The 23497-nt window shown below is 37.6% G+C and overlaps 1 protein-coding gene across 1 annotated transcript in view; it reads right to left on the bottom strand.

Moving 5' to 3' along the window:
* Positions 1–8827: 8827 nt before the first annotated feature.
* The window catches only part of rspo2 (R-spondin 2), a 54918-nt gene continuing 40248 nt past the window's right edge, over positions 8828–23497 (bottom strand). The window contains exon 5 of the mRNA XM_084088863.1: positions 8828–9758. Coding sequence (XP_083944989.1) covers positions 9637–9758 — 122 coding nt within the window. The 3' untranslated portion in view covers positions 8828–9636. The remainder of the gene's footprint in view (positions 9759–23497) is intronic.

Raw genomic sequence — 23497 nt, 5'->3', positions numbered from 1 at the left:
AACAGTAATAATTTTTGGCCATGTTATAAAAATCTTGGTGCAGAAAATGACTGCAATGGTGGATATAGGTTGTCAAATGTGCTCAACATTTTAAAATATCTTTGAAAAGATCTGTTCCATAATATAAGTGAGAGTATATAATGACGGAATGTACATTTTTAGGTGAACTATTACAATATAGCCTACTTAATACACAAATATAAAAGTCGGATAATTAAAGGAATAATAGACAATGGGCCGTTGAATTATTAGAGAAATAATGCACACCGAGGTGTATTTATCAATAATTCAACGGCCCGGAGTCAATTATTCCGCTTGTACTATGTTTACCAAACCTCAAAACATTGTTCAGATGATGTATTTCAAGGGATTTGTCAGGTTTTTCCTTAAAACACTCTTGTATGTCTTGCGCTTCTAATCCCAAGCCTCCGTTGCTAATCCAAAACGTCATTTTAGAGCTAGTAATGGAGGCTTCAGCCACTGATGGCAGACTAATGCAGAAAGAAAGAGAAAGAGAGAGAGAGAGAGAGAGAGAGAGAGAGAGATTAAGTGTATGTGAATTAGGTATACCTGAGTCTGTGCGTCTCTCAACACTGTCCGTCTCTACTAATAGCGAAACTGTTTAGTGTTTATCTGCTCCAAGAATGGCGCCGTTATTACCTCGCTAGTGAGAAATGTCATGTAGCTTTTAAGTTGTTAAACTATTTTACTGAGAAAATCATCAAAACAGTGATGAAAACACGTTTCTGTGCGAGTGTGTGTCCGTATTCTCTGTGTGTGCGTTTGAGTGGGAGAGAGAGTATATGCTGTCTGTACTAAAATGTAATTTTGTGGTAAAAACAATGGAAACAATTTGTCTTGTTTACAATTTTTTTTTGCTTGGTCAGTGTCATTATTCTTGTTGTAGGCTGTAAGGACCTTTGAAATAACTGAAATCATTTGGCGAAGTGAAATGGAACTGAAATGCGGTCAAGACCTGCTGCGCGTTTCCATTATTAAATAATTGCACACCTTAGAATTTTTGTCAACCAATCAGATTGAAGCATTTAACAGCCCCGTAGTATAAAACAATATGTGACCGTGGACGACAAAACCAGTCACATGGGTCAATTTTGTAAAATTGAGATTTATACATCATCTGAAAGCTGAATAAATAAGCTTTCCATTGATGTATGGATTTGTTAGAATAGGACAATATTTGGCCAAGATACAACTATTTGAAAATCTGAGGGTGCAAAAAAAATCAAAACATTGAGAAAATCTCCTTTAAAGTTGTCCATTTATGTTTGTGATTGTTCTGCATCCACTCACAAAAATAAATGTTTTATATATTTATGGTAGGAAATTTACAAAATATCTTCATGGAACATGATCTTTACTTGATATCCTAATGATTTTTGGCATAAAAGAAAAATTTATAATTTTGACCCATACAATGTATTGTTGGCTATTGCCACAAATATACCCGTGCTACTTGTGACTGGTTTTGTGATCCAGGGTAAAATGATTTAAACTAATTTTTTAGCATTAAAATGTACAGAACATTGACAAAGTATCCACGCACCATTAAGAAGCAAGCACAGAATGGCCTGGCAGAGGCCGAGTTGAGTGTTAGACTGAAACTCCAGGTGTTATGGCACCAGAGAAGTGTGAAAACAGCAGAGACCGTAGACAGAAGAATAGTGTGGCCACCCCATTCAGCACAAAAATCTTTCAATAATACATCTAATAAAACCAGCATTCTTTTTAAACTCTACGCGAGCAGTACTTTGTGTTTCCTTTTGTAATCTGTGGTTATGTTAAGGGTGATTTTTATCAGAGACCACCTATAAGTGTGAGTGTGTGAGGGAGGTGTGATTTAGCCAACTACTCACCTCAAAGAATTTCTATGTGGAAAAAATATTCAGGATTTACACCTCAAGCTACCTCCTGTACACGGTTTCACCTCTATAAAAACCCTCGCTGCATGTTAGCATTGTTATGTCCAGGGGTTAAATTAGGCCGGAACAATCCGTAACAGCATTCCGGCACCTTTGAATCAAAATAGAAAACAATAATCAGACATTTATTTAATCAGACGCTTTCTGTATGCTCCGGGTCAGTTTTTGTATGATCCAGTACACATATTCCTCAAAAATTATAAAATTTATTACATAAAGCATTATGCAATATTCATTTAGCAATATTACATGAATCAATGTAATTTCTCGCCACTCCAAAATTCCAATTTAATTCCGTTACTTCCCTCTTTTTTCAAAGCAAAGTAATATTCCCCATTCCTCACAGTTATTTGTGTCTGCAATGGGATTGATATCGCCCTTTTGGGTCCTTACTGGTAATTCTATAGGCAGCCGTCTTTCTATTATGGTTTAATAAGGGCTGTTTTGTATTAATCCTCCCTTGAAACCGCTAGCTAATGTAGCTACTAGACCCCTATAAAATTCAATAAATGGAGAGCTGTTGCCAAACAAAAAAGGAGAACGCAGAATCATGATGGAGGTTTTAATTTCGTCCACAGCAACAGGCACGGAAGCTTGGCCAAAAGTGACTTTTGTCTCCACATACCGCTGTCTGGCCATAAAGGGAGCTCAGAGCTCTAGCTAATGTCTTTTAAATATACGTAACTGTACTCAGCGGCACTGATAAAGAACATATGTTAAAGATCCTTCTGGTAAGACCTGAACTGGAGTCCAGAGGAAGGTGGTGATGGTGCGGTCGACTCACGGTTTTGACCTCTCATGTGATTACGAGACCTCAAGGCCTCAACGGAAGACGTGAGGTCTTGTGCGGTTGTCTGACTGAAATAAAACAGCTGACTTATTGTGGCGGTGCAGTGGTCATTTGCAAGGAAACTAGCCATGGCAAGGGAAAAGGCGCTAAGAATAATATCGTATGCCCCATAATAATATCGTACCCCATGCCAGACCTGCCAAGAAGTCTCCCTCCAATGGGAATCACATCGAGCCCATATCCACCGCTGCACCTGCCATAATGAAATCAAGATGACCAGGCTAGAAAATGAGGCCGTAAATATTATTTTACTCCCTCTTGACTTCAAGGCTGAAAATGAGCATGAAGAGGGGCCAGGCGTTTAAATTGATAGAAACATAAAAGAGGATTTGTCTAATTGTGATAAACCCCAGTAATGCATTAAATGACATAATTCTCACGTGCTGTATTCAGATAGAGTTTCATTAAAACCACTCGACTGAGCTGAATGTTTCCCTACAGTGACAGACCATTATTGACTGAATACAATAGTGCCTCTACTTTGCACCTCTATAAAAACAACACCATTATACTTGACATTACAGAAATTACATCACCCACCCAAAGGACTACTAAATTCTTGAGGTCCCATTCACACCCACTGCGATGGATATTTAGTAAGAGACCATTACCATTATGAGTGAGAGAGAGAGAGATAGATAGATAGATAGATAGATAGATAGATAGATAGATAGATAGATAGATAGATAGATAAGTGCAGTAATCAATTTCTTTTCATTGATTTATTACTTCAAACATGCTTTTTTTGGGGTCAGTGTGAGCACACATTTCCCAAAAGGACTGGGAGTCTGGATAATATTTGCGTAAAAAAATAATTCTCTCTCTCTCTCTGTGATTTTAATTTTGCATGTTTGCATTGATAGTTCACATATGGTAAAGTTGTAGGATACACTATACACCAGCAGACACTTTTGGCCTGTAACATCGGAGCATATATATCCATCCAGGATCTCTCGCCAAAAAAAAAAGTCATTTTCAGCAAGAGGGCTAATGATCCCAGATTTCCTTTGCCTCGGTGGGCAACCAATGCCCCATTACACAGTTAGCCTATTGAAAAGAGCAAATTATTTCAACATTTATTGTCCCGGGCATGGTCATTAATCCGGCGATGCCATGTCATAACTTCCATCTCCGGCATCTGCTTTGGAACAAACGTGTCATTCAGGCAGCAAACGTTCTGTACATGACAGAATGATGAGAGGGAAATGGCACGGCGCGGGAATGAGGACCACTAGCACTCAGGCCTCACAAACAGCATTTCCTGTTTGTGGTTCCACTTGCTCAGTCTTTGAAGTGTGCCGTAATAATAGAACCAAATGGAGCTAATGAAAACGCACTCCGTCAGATTAAAAGGAAGCCTTAGACTCAACTAGACCAGAAGCTCATACCACAGGCAAACACACACACACACACACACACACACACACACACACCAGGAACATACAGACATCCTCACTATGATACTCTGCCTTTAAGGCGCTGCCACGTAGTTTACAGAAGTGGTTTTATGATGAAAAGAGAATCGCAATATGGCAAGAGGAAATGGGCAACGCAAACTTCTGATGTGTGGACCGGCATTAGAGACCATAACATTAGCATGTGCAGTGTGTCCTGGATTACTTCACCCAAAAATAAACATTCTGTCATCATTTACTCACCCATATGTCGCTCCAAACATGGCTTTCTTCTGTGGAACACAAAAGGATACAGTTGATAGCAAGTGGAACTTTCAAACTTCAAAAAGGATGCAAAAGTGTCATAGAAAACATGATAAAAGTCGCCTGATTATATGCTATATTTCCACTGAATTCATATAGCCTAATAGTTTTGCGTCAGGAACAAAGTGATTTTATCACATACTCAGAATTAATAACTGTTTTTAAACAATGTAAGACAGCATGGAAAAATATGTGGAAAAAGTAGGGTACAATGGGACTCAAGGCACTGCCTAAGAAAAATGATTTTCACTACTCCCATAGTGTATAATTTCAGAAAAAAATATATATGTTTTTTATTGAACATTGATAGAGCAACAGATTTTGTGTGAAAATAAATCATATAAGTGGTTTGTTTGAAAATCTTAGAAATGTCTGAGGTGCACAAAAGGTGGCACAACATATTAATACAAATACTTCAGCTAAAATAAAATGTTTTTAATAATGTCTAAATTAGCCTAATACTTGTTCAAAACAATCACTTCAGCAAAGTTTGTACTATTTTCAATTTATTTTAATAAATAAAATAATTCATTTTTGTTCATTTAAAATACTGTCATTAAAATGTTCATTTTAAAAATACAGAAACAAAATTATTTTAAAAAGTAAAGATTCTGAAAGCATTGAATGAGATCCCATAATAATTTAATAAAGCTTTACAGTACCAAATAAATATATTTTATTATACGATTTGACTAATATCATATTTTTAAATATGATGGTTTCATTATAAATATGGGGAAGTTGGAAACCCATATATATATGATATCTGAATCTAACCATGTCATGTCAACAAATGGAAAAATCAGCCGGCTATGTATTATCTATCATGTTAATTATTGTGCCTTTAGCCCCAACAGCAGGGGAGCCAAAGACCTCAAATACCATACTTTTACATATTATTCCGTTATTGAAAAACTTGCTTTAATTAATTAAATTGAAAATCATTAACAAGACCTTTGTCTCAAAACATTTAATCGATTATCATTTGCGAAATAAATCTACAACATTTAAAGTCCCCCTGTGGTGAAAATCAAGCTTTTAATGTTGTTTATGTCTATGTGGTTTTTAAATATGCTTTAAGACAAACCATGTGCAAAAATACCATTGCTGAGTATTTTCTCCCTAAGACAGTCTCAAAAACGCAGTTTGAAATCGCTGGTGTTTCTGACGTCACAAACTACCTTGTAACCAATCACGTCAACGAGTGGATCTCTGAGCTGGTGTGAGTAAGTGGAGGCGGGGCTAATTTGCATATTAATAGAACAGGTATACTAAATGAGGCAAGGGTGTAGAGTTACATTCAAGTTCTTTTTCCAAGGAAAAAACATTTAAATATGTCATTTTGGTGATCAAAGATGAGTTTTAATACAATTATTTACTTAAAAAACATTAAATATTAGATCAAATTAGCATAGAATAAACTTTGCACTGCTGCAATCCTGTCAAGTCTAGGGTCAGCCAAATTTTCATGTTCATCATCAAAAGCGTTTGTCAAGAAAAGTGCTGATCTGATTTTTTATTTTTATTTATTTTTTGCCATCTAATGGATTAAAAGAGAATAAAATAAAATGCACCTTTACCGCCATTGTACCTTATTCAATAGGCTATCGAAGAGTAAACACAACAACAAGCCAAGAATACTTAATTATACTTTTAAGTAAGTTAGATCTCAATCAAAAGACTGAGTACAAATATAGGCCTTATGCTCCAGAGAAACAAGCGCACAGCCATCTTTAGCATTTTGTCTTTGAACTTCCGTTTTTGAGGTAAGGTTAGCTGAGCTCTGTTATTTCAATGTTATGGCCATTGAAGAGTTACCTAATTAGCTAAGTGGATTTTTAGAACTGTAGAGCTAACTAAAGTTATCATGAGCATTGTAATATTTGAAGCGGATGCCAGTAGACTAACAAATGTCAGTAGACCGGGAAGATTTTAAAACGAGCGGTTTATTCATATATCGTGAGATCTTACCTTCATGCTGTGGAAATAGGCCTACAAACCGGAAGACAGAACACAACGAGCGTCGAGCGAAGCGCTGAAAGGGGGCGGGGCTACATACTTTGACTTTTCTGTCAGTATAACTCATCCTGTAGTGTAATTTTAAATATATTTCTTAAAAGTAGGCCTACATAATGGATATTTCTGAGAAGGACATAAAAAGTAGACTGAAAGAATACTTTCTTTTTTATTATTCTTTTTTTTTTTTTTAAGAAGTTTAGTAGGCTAATAACACACTTGAAAAAAAAAAAATGTTTGTATGGGTTGATAGGATTTCAGTTTTGGGATTAACTATAGAGAAAAAGGAAAACAAATAATTTACATTATAACATTGTACTACACACAGCAACAATTATGTAGCCTAGCTTTTTATTGTTTTTTTGGTGGTAGCCTAAACACTTCTTTCTTGACTGTAAGTTTCCAGTTCGGTTTGGTGATGGTGTGGCCCCCGAGGTGACATCTGTGAGGAGTTCATTAACTTGTAACCCACAGCAGATGGGTGTTTATACAGTAAGTTTACATACATTGACTACATGGAGAGTTTATGGACCCCACTCCTACTTCAAAGAAGGCCCAAATTGTAAACGTTTTAAAGTTTTAAAGCATGGGTTTTTGTTGTTCTTGTTTTCTGTCTCATCCAATCAACAGTTTTGTCCAGGTGTCTTTCAACATAATCATGAGGATAACCCATAAAATTGTGAAATGCAAACAGTAATTGTGGAAAGATACTTCACACTTTCCCTCAGGCACCAGCCATTTCCCCCTCCCACTTAAATAAAATTCAAATTTAATGTAATGTGAGTATATGACTCTATACATCAATAATGAGCATTCAATTTAGTTTTTTTTATTATTATTATTTAATTATTTCATTTATAAATGATCTACTAGTTTTCATTTAAATTTTGTAATGTTTGCATTCTAAAGTTAGTTTGAGACTAATACTGTATACAGTCAAAACCGAAATAGACACCTTCAACATTTCTCACATTATCACAGTTTATTCGCTATAGTTTAGAAAATGGTAATAAAATATGACAAGAACTCAAGAGTTATCAAATCAGTTGATATTTCACAAATGAATTAGGTTGAATGGCTGGCAGCTGTTAAATTTAAGTGCACAATTAGATAATACCAATTTAGTTTAACCAGTTACCAAGCAATGCTAAATTTTGTTCAGTCTGGTGTAAAAAGGTCGCATTAGCAATTAAAGAAAAAACACTTTAGGTCAAAGTGTCTGAATCATTTTTGGTCCCAATTTTTTTAAAATACATTTTACTAGTCCACTGTATGAAGAATTTTTGGGTATAATAGTTTACTTTACTTTGCTATCCTCACTTACATAAATGAACTATAGTGTCCTGCACCCACTAGTAAAAAAATATATAACAAAATGATATCTGGTGTCTGAATAATTTTTGGTTTGACTGTATATGCTTATTCTTATCGTCTGGAAATCATTTCTAGGTTCACATTAGAATCTGGACGTCTGCTGTCCGACTCTTAGCACATGATAAATGGACTCCGTTTGGAAGATCAGGCTTGTTTTTTGTGTGTGTGTGTGTGTGTGTTTTTCCCCAGAGGCAACGATTATACAGCACACAGCACTAGGTTAATTGTCCGTGACTCAAATTAAACCCTTTTGGACCTACCTGAAGAAAATGATTATTCATTTTCGTTCTGAGAGGTTGTGTGAAGTGGTTGCAGTGCCTGTAGCGATGGATGGAGTGATGCCATTTGCACCTGTCAGAAAGACTTAGGGCCTACAGCTGCTCTGAATGATGTCACATTCCAATAAGGGCCCTATTCTCTGCTGCCAATTGGCCATATCTGTTGGTGTGCTGTGAAATGACAAATGTTACGTAATAGAGCTTCAGGACTCGACGGGAAAGGTTGGCGAGGTTCTGAAAGCATACAACGGCACCAAGTGCAACATGAACTGCGTTTTAATAGCACACAATATACACATTATCAATCAGTTGACGATATACTTCAGCTGCTGCAGGATGTGTGATCAACATAAAGTACAAGATGTTAAACCAGGTTTACACAGTGATTTTCTGAGGAACATTTACCAGCAAATCGGACACAATCGGTTTCCACTGTTAGAGATATTTTGTATTGTTATAAGTGGTTGAAAGAATACTTCAGCACTGAGGAGTATCAGGTACAGAGACATCATTTTCACCAAACATAAAAAATAATAATAATAATAATAATAATAATAAAAAAAAGAATCAATAAATAAATCAATTATATACCATATAAATGTAATAGCTATGTGAAGGCTATGTTTTTTATTTAGCTTTTTTGTTCTTTTTAAATTCATTTAACTGTAGCTGGTATTATAACCCTTTACACATTTAAACGCTGAAGTGTCAATACTGAAAATACAGTAAGGTTTTTTTTATATTTATCATCAATGTTACCTTTATTAGATAAACTCACCGACTATGTACACATGAGTTTGTGGCCATGCTAGTTGAACAACTAAGATTCTTACCCACAATATACAGTTAAAGCATAAAGCGGTCTGGACGTAAACATCTTGTGCTGAGAATAATAATTTCGCAACTATGCATGGTTTTGCAACATTGCTATGAAAAACAAAGTACCTATTTGACAAGAAAGGCCGTACATGATGCCCTCTGCCTTGATTCTTAAGGAAGGGGAATGCTGTAAATTGTACATAAATACAGATAAGTCTCTCTCTTGTTTTTCAGGGCATCATAATCAGTCAATCACGTTTGAGTAACCTTTCCGATCTCTTCTGCTCCTTTCGCCAGTCTGTGCTCGTTCGACTCCTCCAGGTCTCCCATGCCCAGGCTTTCTGTGCTTCCAGCTCAGTCTCTCTCTTCTTTCTCCTCAAATAGGACGAGATATGAGCTATATGAACAGCTGCTGTAGTGTTCCATGATATCACAGTGGGGTCATGGGTCGGGGGGGACGTGTCACCGGTGAGGGAAGCAGCAGGAGGCACAGAGACACAGTGTGACCACATGAATGTGGATAAATGCGTGTGTGTGTGTGTGTGTGTGTGTGTGTTTTCATCAGGGTAGGTGTGTGTGGAGCGTGGCTAGCAGCTTTGTGGTCTTTGTTCCATCGTAAAGTCTTTTTTTTTTTTTTTTTTTTACTGGCTGGCCCGAATAGAGGCGAGGTGGTCGCTGTGTTGGTTCTGGGCCCGGAAGCGCAGCCTCTGCTTGTTGGACTTCTTCTTCTGCTCTTTGGTCCGGTGGCCCTTCCCCGAACCCCCTATGGCAAAGAAAAAACACATTAATTAGATATGCTCATTTTCTGATTCGTGATCAGGGGTGTAGCAAACATTATGACATCCATTTTTAGAAATTTCTTAAAGGCTTTTTGAGTAATAATCAAGAAAAAAAGAGTTTCCGGTTGCATAAAACAACAGCTTTAAGACCAAGCAGAAATTTTAGTTGCAACAGAAGTTGATTAATATTCATGTTCAGTGTTGGGAGTAGCGCATTACAAAAGTAATTATATGACAGTAATATATAATAAACTTTTTTGAAATATTATACTCGTTACAATCTCAGTAACGCACGTTACAACAACGCATTTTAACCCAAAATTAAGTGTTTTTTTGTGCAATTTTAATGCAATTTATTCCTGTGACGGCAAAGCTGGATTTCTTCAGTGTCACGTGATCCTTCAGAAATCACTGTATGAATCATTGGATTTCCTTCAGAAATCATAATGTGCTAATTTGGTGCTCAAGAGACATGTCTTATTAATATCAAAATTTAAAACAGTGCTTCTTAATATTTTTATGGAATCTGTGATACTTATATTTGTTGAATAGAAAGTATTTTTTTTACTGTTAAAGCTTAGAATGAAAACAAGTACAAGAATCTTTTAACTCACTCAAAGTAAAACACTTTGAGTGCGATAAAAGATTATTGTACATTATGATTTTCTTAACCGTTTTATGGAGTGACAGTTAAAGGGTTAAAATACCAAGCCAGACCTTTAGCTGCCCGTGAATGATATTTTTAATGGTTTAAAGACAGCAGATCTCCGAGCAGAACCCCAAATCAAATGAACCTTTCTTCACCCCTTCTCCCCTCCTCACACTCCAGTGGAGCAAAGTGCATAACACTCGTTTGCTTCTCAGCCAGGCTTCTCAGACCAGAATTAATGCAAGCCAGGTGTCGCAGGCAAAGCATTCTGGGAAAGACTGTGTGGCATATCGCACACAACGAAGGGTGGCTAGCTAAATCCAACAGTGGCAAATAAGATAACGAGGTGCATATGATTGAGTGTGTGAGTGTGTGAACGTTCGAAGGAGAAAGTGTGACTGAAAGGCACAGAAAATTTGTCAGCAGGGGAAAAACGAGTCAGACTTGGATGCCGGGTGGTATCTGGATCCCGATCTGGCACACATTCTCCGTTAGCTGTGCTACGGTTCACATACAGGCTGCAGAAAAGAATCTTTCTATAGTTGTATTTCAAGGCCTGGCTCACAGTCTTATTATTGCACTTGTTCAGGCCATTTAGCACCACAAAATGAGGCAAGACTGCATAATGTGTGGTGACTTTATCTCAAGTGGGCCTCTCTCAAACGCCGTCCCAGCTCTTGGCTCGCTCGCAGCTGCCCGATTGCCATTCCCAGCCCCAACGATGTGAATTCTCAAGAAAATGATTTTCTTAAGTGGAAACAACCCTGAGAAAATGCTCTCTTTTGGTGGCACGAGAAAAAAGAAAAAAAAATCGTAATCTTCCACCGGCAATTTCCTGCAATTAATACAATCGTTCTATTTTGGGACTTATTTCTTGCGGTCTCGCAATTTGGCACAATGCAAAAACGTTGTCTTTACACGACGGCTCGTTATGCCTTCAGAAACGCCTCGAAAAAGCGCTAGGGGTCTGAGATCACTGAACCGAATCTCCATGCGCCTCACATAAAAACTACAGCAACAGCGAAACCGTTGAACCTCTTCGATAAATGTCGCTTTCAATTGCTTCAAGTGAGCTAGAATGGATTTATTCAGGCACAGTATGCAAGTTCATAATGACCACAGGCAATATATTTTTGCTTTCCATTTTAAGAGGCCATTTTGATTCAAAACTGTGTGCTTTATAAACATAGTCTACTCTGCAATGCGATCAATTTGGGGGTGCAGTCTGATGGCAGTAAAGAGCAGAGGTCTACATTAAAAAGTCCTACAGTATGTTGCAGGCCAGAGCACATATGTTCTTTCCTCCCAATCATTAGAACAATATCCTGTCTCATTAAGTTCTGTTTATAGTAGTGGAGAGCAGTGTGATTACCTAAAAGAGAACTAAACCTCAGGCTATGCCTCTATGGCTGATCAAATCATTTCAAAGACATCATTCAAAAGGACGGGTTCTTCTAAAGGAGTATTGTAGTAAATATTTGTCAAAGGCATTATAAGTTACCAGATCCCAGGGAATGTTCTCAGAACTTTGGCTAAGGTTTCTGGCAAGGTTCTCTCAAAGTTATGAACAAATGTTCTTCCAGTAACATTAATAGAATGTTTGTTCAAAGTTACCTGGTCTTTAATAATGTTCTCAAAATGTTAGCACAAAAACATTATTGATACATCGCTCATAAAAAAAAAAAAAAAAAAAATCATATAACATTTTTAAAAAAAAATTGTGACTACTTGTTTCTCATAATGCTTGCAAAATGATACAAAGAAATAAATGTTTTCATAACTTGATAGGAACGTTAGCAAAATGTTCTTAGAACATTTTGTTAGCTGGTGGTTTTTGGTTTTCCCAGCTGGAAGTGTCCTAATTTTCTATTGTGCATTTAAAAATTGAACTTATTCATTTAAAAATGTAATTTCAAGTTTTGGATGTACTTTGACATCATTGCCATTCAACAAGTTATTTACAGTTCATAAGTGTGTTGATTACTACAAGTAATTTAGTAAGACAGAGGATTATATACTATAGTTCATGACAGTACTATATTTACCATGGTCAAAATACAGTAAACCGGGTTTCCTTTTTTTTTTTTTTTACTGGTTCCACCTTAAAAAATTGTAATAACACTGCAAATTTGACTGTTGAAACTGCTGTAGAAATGCCTGTCTCAAGAAACAGGGTCACGTAGAACTTCCTACAAGTAACAGCTTTCAATTACACATCCCATTGGACGCTCAAATCATCATTCATTTGTGAATTCTGAAAAAATGCTGTTGGAAATTTCATAACATTTCAAAACTGACAGCTAGAGGGCAACCAAAACTAACTGAAAGCTTTATGTCTGTGCGGGTCAAAACAATGCATGAAATGGAAAATCATATCAAGATGTCTGCATCCTCGCTTCACTGTGCCTCAACCTGAATTGATGTCAGGTGTATGATTTTGTGAATTAGGACTGGGTTTGCAATTTTGATCTAATATTAACAATTAATTGCCAACTTTAATTAGCAAGGTTCACGGAGTGAGGTCAAGACAACACTGCCTTTCGCTACAACCCCACAGTTTGAATTACCGCGGAGAGACGTGAGGGGAAAAACTGATGTGTTTTTAGCATTTCTGATTAGGAAGGCTGAACGCAAACATGCCAGAATGGTTTTTATCTATAAACACTGGTTAATTTTTCCTTTTTTTTAAAGTGGAATTTAAAAAAAGATATCTTTCCAACACTGATTGCTTTCCTTTTATAGATAAAACAAGCATCTGCCAAAAGACACTCAGTTTTACATGACTTTCAGCATCAAACAAATAAACAAGTTAGTGCTAATCAGAAACAGCGTACTAGTGTGTGCTCTAATGTTCCGATATCTGCACGGAAAATTGATTACCACTCCTTGGCAACAAAAGAGAGAGTTTTCCCCTGAGTGTACGAGTGTCAAGAAAAGAAAGCAAAGCAAAGAGAACACAGGTGTAAGTTGAAACACATTCTGTAGTGTACATCCGTGTGATTTCCTCATAACTTTCTTTCTTCTCCTGGTTTCTGCCACACGCATGGATATGATCTGCTGAAACACCTGGCAATGGTAGACCACTGAGTGGAAGTTCCACTCCCAACCACAAATTCCTTCAGCGCATGGTTACTCTCTCCTTTGAATCCTCTACCTGGCTCTGACTGCATGCGTTTGTTTTCTTTCATGTCATCAAAATAACACATCAGTTCATATAGTTTTTAAGCTTGAAATGGTATTATCAAGATGAAAACTCTAATCACATGCTTGTGAAACTGTAGCTCAAATAGCCATTCCAATAGTTTACAGCATGACACTAGCAACACCAAGGTCATGGGTTTGATTCCCAGGAAATGCATGAATTGGTAAAATGTATACAGTGGCAGTCTGGAATAAAGATTATTTTAATGATTTTGAAATAAGTCTCTTCTGCTCACCAAGGCTGATTTTTTTGGGGATAAAAATACAGTAAAAACAGTAATATTGTAAAATAATGTCACAATTTAAAATAATTGTTTTCTACTTTAATGTATTCTAAAATGTAATGTATTCCTGTGATGGAAAAGCTGAATTTTCAGCATCATTATTCCAGTCTTCAGTGTCACATGATCCTTCAGAAATCATTCTAATATGCTGATTTAGGCTGTGTCCAAATTCAGGGTCTACATCCTTCGGAGTGCTCATTTGAAGGATGTTACGTCACAGCGCCGCGGACGAAGGCTGTCCAAATTCGTAGGATCCTTCAAATGCGGCCCACAAATACGTCCTCCTTTTCCCCGAATTGGAAGGATGGTTGTGGTGGATCCTTTCCCGTCCTACCTATCCCATAATTCTTTTCGGCAGAACGTAATGGCGGACGAAGCGAGTGGTAGCCATGGTAGCAAAGTGGAAGATCTGCTGATCCTTAATCTCATCCACTCCCACCACCGCCCCCCAAAAAGAGCTAAAGAGAGAATGAGGAGGAAAGACGCAAAATAGAAACCAGGGTACAATGCTTCTTGTGGAAGTAAGAGATGATAAAGCTGCTGTTTTGGTGGTCCATCATTTTCATAAAGACACCAAACGCAGAGTCATTATTTGTGAGTGAAGGAGAGGACCACTGGCGCCAGCGAGATTTGATTTCAGTAGCAGAAATTGGATTAGCAGCCATTAAGGGCCTCCTAACACATACATTTATAATGCTGTGAAGAGATGCGTAACTGCAAACAGCTCCCCTTGACTTACACTGTGGACAATGTGTCTGGAGGGAGATACATACAGTGAACCTGGCAGAACACAGAAGGGGAATTCACTGAACTGTTGCGTCAGTTTTACCCACAGCATTTCAGCGCAAAATCCCGTTTTATTCACTACCACTGCAATCCAGTTTTACCGGTCTCATAAGTCATAAAGTCATGTTTCTAAATAAATTAAGCTAATTATGGATTATGCCTTTTTTAAAAGGTCAGAACTAATGCCCTGGTGCAATTAATGTTGTAATTAACCAAATTTAATTGTGTGTTGTGTATCTTGTATTATCCTCATAGCAACAGTTATTCATCAGATGTTAGGAGATAAAAAAAAGAAAATAAAATCAGTAAAAAAATAAAATAAAATAAAAACTATGCTTATTATCAGATGAATTACAAATAAAGATTAATTGATTCAAGTCCCTGCAATTAATTTGATGTTCTCTTTGTTTTAAACTTTTTTTTTCTTCTTTTTTTTTCAAATGTAATGTTATTGTGGTACTATATTGTATTTCAAATAAAAATGTCTCGTCATTTCTCATCTTCAAACAGGCATGGGCTACATCAGGCTGTTCTATATGTAACATATAGGTTATATATTAGAACATATATATTAATAAATACATAAAATAATAATAATTTAAATAACCCTCAAAATAGAAAATTGATAACACAAACATTTAAATCATTACATTAACATTAACATAAATAATAAAACATATTAAATGTTTATATAATACATACAAGTTTAATTATAAATGATGTAATCAGATAGATAGATAGTATTTAAAATATACTGCCATCTACACTGTAAAAAATAATATGATCAATAAGTCATGGCAACATATGTTTTATAATTTAAACTTTTTGTTGTATAGATTATATGAGATTCAACTCGATTTAAGTCAGTTTAATAGAATTTAAGTTGAAATGACTTGTACAGACAATTTGATTGTACTTAAAAATCGAAGGCAGCAAGTGAACTTAACTCTTTCCCCGCCAGCGTTTTTGAAAAAAGTGTCCAGCCAACGCCATCATTTTTGATCATTTTCACAAAACTTTCATGGGCCCCAGAATATTTTATTGTATGAATATCTGAACATCCAAGCTTGTAGTATTGCTAAACGCTTTTTCAAAAAAGTATCTTAACTGTAGTTGAACTACTGTAAATTATGATTAGCTTGTAGCTTAATCTACAGTTTTAAAGCAGCTTCCCCAACACTGCCCTGAGAAGACGATCCTTTATTGGTAGAAGTCCATCTTGCTAACCAGCTGACAAGAAGCTTCTCTGCACAGTGTCTCTTAGCCTAACAAGGTTACTCTGGATCATACTTCTCTCCCTCCTCTCTCTCTCTCTCCCTCTGAAGCTCTGCTTACTATCAGAAGGAATGATTTAAAACACATACATTCCGAACTCAAAGCTAATGTTGAGATTAGTTGGGTCATTATTGTCTTGAATCTGTGCAACTGTACAAGTGTAGAGAGATTAAGGAGCAGGTGAGTGTACCGCATTGGTTCTTTGAAGATATCCGCGATGATATGTCCACTGCCGTTAGATCATCATCTTTAGCACAAAAACACGCATGACTGGTGCAGTGATTTATCTGGTGGTTACTGCACAGTTATCAGGTCATGGGCCAGAGCTGAACTGGAAAAGTCTGAACACATTATCTTTAATGCAATACAAATAATATGTCCAGACTTTTCCCAGATCAGAGCTGGATATCATTTAAGATAAAATTATGAATAAAATGTATTTTTTGTAACTTTATTGATCATAGATATCGTAAATGATTGGACGTAAATGATCGTAAATGATACATGAGCACTGCAGCTAAATATCTCTAACTGCAAGGCAGCTGATCCAGCCCGATCCAGCCTGCATTTAATCAAAACATAAGAATGATAATAGGAGCTATTATCTATTATATTATATAGCTATTATAATAGGACTTGTTTTCCTGTAAAACTCTAAGGACCCTGAAAACAAGATATAGTTACAGACAAATAAACCGCAATAAACCGATCATGTTATCTTGCTTTTGGATGTCTGCTGTATGAGAACGCAGTCATGTAAGACACTTCTGGCAGTAACTATATACTGAACCGCTTTGACGACATACTTTGTTCAGGCATTTCAGAACTACCAAAACAGCATTTCAGATGCTGTGCAAAAAGATCTGGTTTGGTCCAGTTATGCCATCAAGTCAGGAGTTTGCAAAATCGAGGATTTTATTCGGTAAATGTGTTTCCATCATAGTTTATGCACGTTTTCTTAGCGGATAAAAAAAAATGTATCCGACTTTTTTTATGCGCATCTTTAGAATTTATGCGCATATTGGTGTTTCCATCCAGTGTTTTTTTTATGCGATAACCCATTAAATGGATGGAAACATGGCTAATGATGTGAACTTCACATACTTTTGAAAATCCAGCGTTTAGATGATCCTGATAAGCGCTCATTGTCACAGTTGTAAACACGATAGCTTCTTCTTCCATAATGGGTTTGGCATCATGACGGCTTTGCTTCCAGGCAGAACGTTAAAGAAATCCTTAGTCAATAACTAGAGATGGTAATTAAGGCATATAAATTATTCTGACCAATGCTACTGTGTAGTCTGATTAAAAATATGTGGAGCTATCATTCTATTCAGAATTCCGTCAATCACCTGCAGACTTGAGTGATGTCCACTATGAGTTACCACAGTCATACCAGCTGCCCTCTACACCACACACAGAAGCTGATATGCCTGCCACCGCAAACCCATATAGAAGGCTGCAAAACAGCTTCTGTGGTCTCCTATCTCACTGCCTGACTCACCCCCACATCTGGGCATAAGTACATAGAGCTGAAGTCTTAAGTCCCTCAGAAACTGAGGCGTAATTAGCTTTAGTTTCATTTAATTACTGCCTAAATGTTATGTTACATTTCTGACGAACGACATAAACAGCTTCCACAGCTTTATCAAAGAGAACCTCTGTGCTATTTTAGCAAGCATCCAATGGACTATTACCAACCAGGACTGAGAAAACGGCAGTAGGATGATAAAAAAAGATCAAGGGAATACCATATATTTATAATTTGCGTCACATGCCACAGTTTCACGAATGCATCATTTCTGATAAGGCAAATGACAGCTACAGCCGAGGTAAAACTATTCAGTTTTTCTGGATTCGCGCGGCGCTTTGATCTGTCAGATTTACGTAAACATCTGTTTTGTGCTGATAGAACGAAGGAATGAGATACTAGGAGTGGTTCTCATCAAATCAGCCATCGTCGGATTGCGAGGAAAGGAACTGGTCGCCCAGGCATTTTGTGACTAACATCTCGGAATGTTTAAGAACACCTTTTGTTTATATGAACAACAACAAAAAAACAGTTGCTATAAATAGCCCATGATTAAGGCTTCTATCATTGCTGATACATACAAACAGGAAAAAATCTCGTCCCTGGAATCCATCACTTTTTCGCTTGCTCCAGGAGTGCACAACTGTACAATTACTGTACGTTTAAAATCTCATTTTCATGTTTGTTCTGAAAATGGAACAAAAGGAAAAATAAGAAAAGAGAATCGACAGCTCCGCCAAGGATGTGACCTCGTCACACTAAAATTACACGAACTATTTGATGGAACATTTGTTTTCGATTTCACTCCTGAAGCTGCATTTCCTGCGAGTGCTGTGGGTGATGGGAAGTACAGCCAATAAGTGTGTGCGTCATGGCAAATGAGAACATCGTAGCCCCCTTACACAGGGGCCAAACTTCAGATTTTGTCATGTAATGTACATATGGATGCAGAGGTAGAACTATTTTACACCCCTATGTGCGGTTGTCCTGGCAGGAGAGTGAACGTTCATTATTGTAGAGTTATGGGAAACATTTGGGGCCGCCGTCACCACTGGGGCTTTTCAAACAGGGGTCCATGTTAAATTCATACAATCTAATCTGTTCCTTATATAAATACACACTGAGGTGCAGCCATACTATAAAGCAAACCTTTAGGCTACATCTTGAGTCAAGAAAGTACCTGTCATAGCCCTGTCTGGGCCATATGTGTTTCTGAGCAATACACCCGACCGTTTCAGATCTGTTTGCTCCCCAAGGGCGCTTCTGGAGGATGTAAGAGGAAATTGTGCAGCATGATGTGTTCTTTATATCTCATTTCAGAAACAAGGCCTTCAATCTCCATCTCCAATGGGGAACGGAGAGGAAATCTGCCTCTTGTCTCCAGGAACCAAGTGGGTTTCTACGTAAAGAGGAAGTGCCCATGAGGCAGACGATCTGTGCCAAATCAGACAGGCTTACACACTAAAACTGAAGAGAGTAGTGTGTAAGCGTGTGTTTTCGAGGGCAGGGACCCTCTGTGAAATGCTTCAAGTCAAGGGCGTCACGCTTGCTTTCCTTTCGTTACCTCAATTTATAAAATTCCCTTCAAACAGCTTTCATGTGTCTAAATGGTGTGCTTGTATCCTTTCGAGACAACTTAACTTTAAAGAAGAGCAATAGAAACTTTTGTACTTGCATCTGTGGGCCTGTGGGGCTGTGAGGTGTGTTTAATGTTTTGAGGATCTAGGTGCAAAGGTTCCTGTCAACCCAAAACCACTCACCTGAGTGAAACTGGCAGCTTTTATCATCTATATGGAGCCGCCCCGGTGCCAGTAATTCCCCTGGTTCTACTACAGTACTTCTGCTATAAGCTCTTTCAAGGCTCAATTGGGTCAGGGGTTTGACACCGCAGCAATGGTTAGAAAAACAGGAACATGTCAGGGAAAAGATCCAAAAGTAACTAGAGGTAGCAGGGATTTATCCTACATCCAGGTATTAAGTATAAAAACTGGAGACTTGGGATCTGGATGAACGTTGAGAGGCAAACTAAAACCAGCAATACTGAAGTTACAGTTCTGAATAAAATCAGAATATATTTAGCATAAAGAAAACTAGAGTTTCAACCAAGAGCAACTGCACCATTTAAATAGGAAATTTGAGGGTATATTTCTAACTTAAAACAAGGGTTGTGCAAGAACTGAAGAACTGGCTAATTGGCAAGTTTGTATTAATTGAAATAAAGCAGAAGTAACAGTAAAATATGTACATTAGATTAAAAATTGCTGCCTTGACAACTAAATGAAATTCAAGATTTAGTACTAAAATTAATAAAACTAAAATTAAAATAAATTAAAGCTCAATAAAAAAATAATAAAAATGTGAAAAGCACATAAATTAGTAAAACATTAAACATTAAAATGATTAAAAGGCCTATAAACCTTCTACTTCCTTACATTTAAAACCAAATTGCAATTCTGCATTCTGTTTGTTACCAAATCCAATTCAGGAATTTCACTGGAATTTAAAGGAACTCTCATTTCAGTTCCAAATAGTGCACGACCCCATTTGCAACCCATCTGTTTATTTTATTGAATTTACCCAATTGCAAATTGACACAGTCTCTTTTGGCTATTCCCTGCTGTGTGTATGCAAGCTTGGATGTACAAACACCTAAAAACACATGCATCCAGCAGCAAACGACACTTTGTTTTGTCTGGGTGTCTATTTCGTTGGTCCAAGCCGCTGGATGTGAGTGGGTCAGAAGCCACAGCTTCCCTCAGTATCGTGAGGCTCTGATTACAAGCTGTGATGTCTCAATAAAAATGCCCGAGAGAGGACAGAAGATTTTAGCGGTTGAGTTGGTGCAACTGTGCACCAGATGTTGAAAGTCATACCCCGCTCCCATCTAGCCCCGAAGAGGGGGGTGGTCTAAGACGTGCCAGTGTCCCACTGATATTGCGGGTACATGAAACGGAACCTCAGCATACACATTATCAAAAGTTGAGCTTATACATTAGTGCTTATGTGTGGGAACGTATGAATGCATGTTTATTGAATGCTGAATGCTGAGTGTGGAGGAAGTGTCTTGCCTGTCATGTGTCATGTGTGATGTGTGTATGGCTGTTGTGTGTGTCTGTGGAGATGAAAGCATGTGTGGGGCCTTGCGGAAGGGCTTGCAGTGGGCTATGCAGATGCCTGGAAGACAGAAGGGCCACATTCAAATGGCAAACAATTCGAGTGATGATAAACCTATGATGCTATCATGAGACAAAATAACAGCTGAAAGTCACTGTCGCTAGAATGTATATTGTGTTTGGCGCTCTAGCAGTCTCTGTTTATATCTATGACGAGTCACACAGGTACTGGGCAGTGGTACGACCCGAACCAATCTAAAATAGTCTTAATATAAACACTTATTATAGGTGTACCTTAGTGATTCAGGGTAAGACAGAAACATGGTGTGGTAAAATGGATTCATGACTCGCTTATAATATCTAATATCTAAAATAATTTTGTACATTTTGAACACAAAAAAAGTTACGGACTGCAGCTTTATTCTGCATTTCAACTGGTAGAGCATGATGCAAGCGGAAGGAAGGAAGGAAGGAAGGAAGGAAGGAAGGAAGGAAGGAAGGAAGGAAGGAAGGAAGGAAGTTTTGATGCCAAAGACCCCTAAATATGATGATCCCTTTGCAAGAGACCCCTTCCCTAAAATATAAAAACAGCTATATATTTTAATAAATCCCAATTAATACTCTGTAATTGTGAAGTTACAGTGTACCTGGAACTAACAATTTTTATTTTCTTCACAAAAGTATAAAAAGATCAAATCAAGATATGAAGATAATGAAAAATACTTAAACTTTGACTGTCAATAGAATTAAATAATCATTATAATAATCAGGATAATTAGAAAGCAGAATGAAATAATAAAATAATAGGTGGATGTGAATTTAAAAACAAAAAATCATTATGTAAAATATACTTAATATCTTAAAATTCTTTCTCAAATTCTTCACAGACACCCTTTGTGAAGCACAGAGGGTCCCCAGACCCCTGACTGAAAACCCCTGAATGAAATATTAAGAATCTACATGATTTGAAAAAAAGAAAGAAAGAAGAAAACAAAAAGCAGGCATATCAGACAGACAGACAGACAGACAGGCAGAAAGACAGATCCCCTTCACCCCAGTCCCTCTTTCACAGGACTCCACGTTTATGGTTCATGCCTGTGGAATGACGACGGATTCTCCATATAAAAGCCGGCGGGATCATGGGGTATTTCAAATATTGAAGACAGTTGCTGACAGAATGACAGGGGCCATATTTATTTTGGTCAGGGAGCAGGGCACTTTGTGGGGAGTTAATCAGAGACTCCCCTCTCCCCCTCTACAAGGAATGTAACTGTGAAGAAAAGACAGCCCAGGGCTACTGGTAATGACCTCCGCTCTTTGTGGAAGATTTAGCACTAGCAGAACTCTTCAGAGATCACATTTAGGCAGAGGGTGTCACACAAATTGTACAGCAGGTGAGAAGTTGCCTGAACTGAAACTGAAAAGTTTGTAAATATACAAAAGTATGGAAGCCCTTTTCCACTTGAGTAAAATATAAAAAAAGGTTTATAGTGAGATAGACTTTAAAATAAGAAATTAAGTCACATTGTAAGATATGAATTCAAACTGTGAGATAGTCACAATTATGAGCAATCAAGTCACAATTTTGAGATACAAAGTAAGAATTATAATATAAAGTTTCATTTTGAGATTTAAATTCACAAAAAAATTAAGTGTCAAATTAAGAAATAGTTATTTTGTACAATGGCACAATTGGTAGATATGAAGCCACAATTACAATAAAAGTTACATTTTTCTTTTAATGGAAAAGGGCCTCCATATAAAAATTGTAAGTTACTGTATCACTTAATCAGTAAGATCGTAGTTGAAGTTGATGTTGTAGTTGATTTCAAATTAAACAATGAAGAGAAAGTAATTTCTTGCAATCAGGCACCTTTAGAAAAGCCAACCGAAAATCATGAAAACTGCAATCAATGGGCTGGGATATCAATATCTCAATGACTTCTTATGAATAATTCAAAAAGAATCATTAAGGATCAATAAATATTGACAAACACCATTTACTATTGACCTCGGACCAGATGTCCAATCTCAGACGCCTCATCTTCAGTCAGGCTCTAAATGGATATTTATGTTTTGTAGACACTTTTATCCAAATCGACCTACGAGCGAGAAACAAATGAGCGATTAATCACACAGAGCCAATTAACATTAGCGGTGCCGCAATACACACTTTAAAAAAACAGACCAAAAGGGTCTAGAGCAGGGGTGCCCCGATCGACTGTCCTGCAGAGTTCATCTCCAACCCTAATCAAACACACCTGAAGCAACCAATTAAGGTCTTCAGGATCACTTGAAAATTAAAGGCAGGTGTGTTTGATTGGGGTTGGAGATGAACTGTGCAGGACAGTCGATCGGCAGGAGCAGGATTGGGCACCCCTGGTATAGAGGTAGCTGGGAAAAGTATGGGAGCTGTGGTGTGAATTCAGAAAAGCGAGTTGGCTGTGAAACAGCGGCCAGTCAGTCCTGCGGAGTCAGCTAATTAAAGAAAGATTAGTCCATTGGCACACCAGTCACAACAGACCTGGGCGCAAGGCACGGATAATCACCCAACACGGCAGCCAATTAGTGAGCTCCTCTTGCCCTGGGAAAACAGCGCACGCTGCGCTCCCGCTCTATCCAATGATAGCCCGCAGTATTACCCAGACGTAATACACCATTTATCATTCCTGAATTTCAACACCGAGTCAGGATCTCATCGGGAGTCGTCATCTGCGGATCACTTTCTCCTGCGAGAGGCCCAAGTTTTAGTGGGAAGTGCAAGGCAGCCTGACAGTTATTAAATAAATAAGTGCAAACACACACTCTCGGCAGCAGTGGCGAGAGGCGTCCGCTATTTGTTTTGGAGGGGCGCTCGGCACAGGGCGAGCGTAAGAGAACTCGC

This window comes from Abramis brama (genome assembly GCF_963993115.1).
Source record: "Abramis brama genome assembly, chromosome: 17".
Taxonomy (NCBI): domain Eukaryota; kingdom Metazoa; phylum Chordata; class Actinopteri; order Cypriniformes; family Leuciscidae; genus Abramis; species Abramis brama.
The sequence above is the reverse complement of the archived record's forward strand: the minus strand, read 5'-3'. Positions and strand labels throughout refer to the sequence as shown.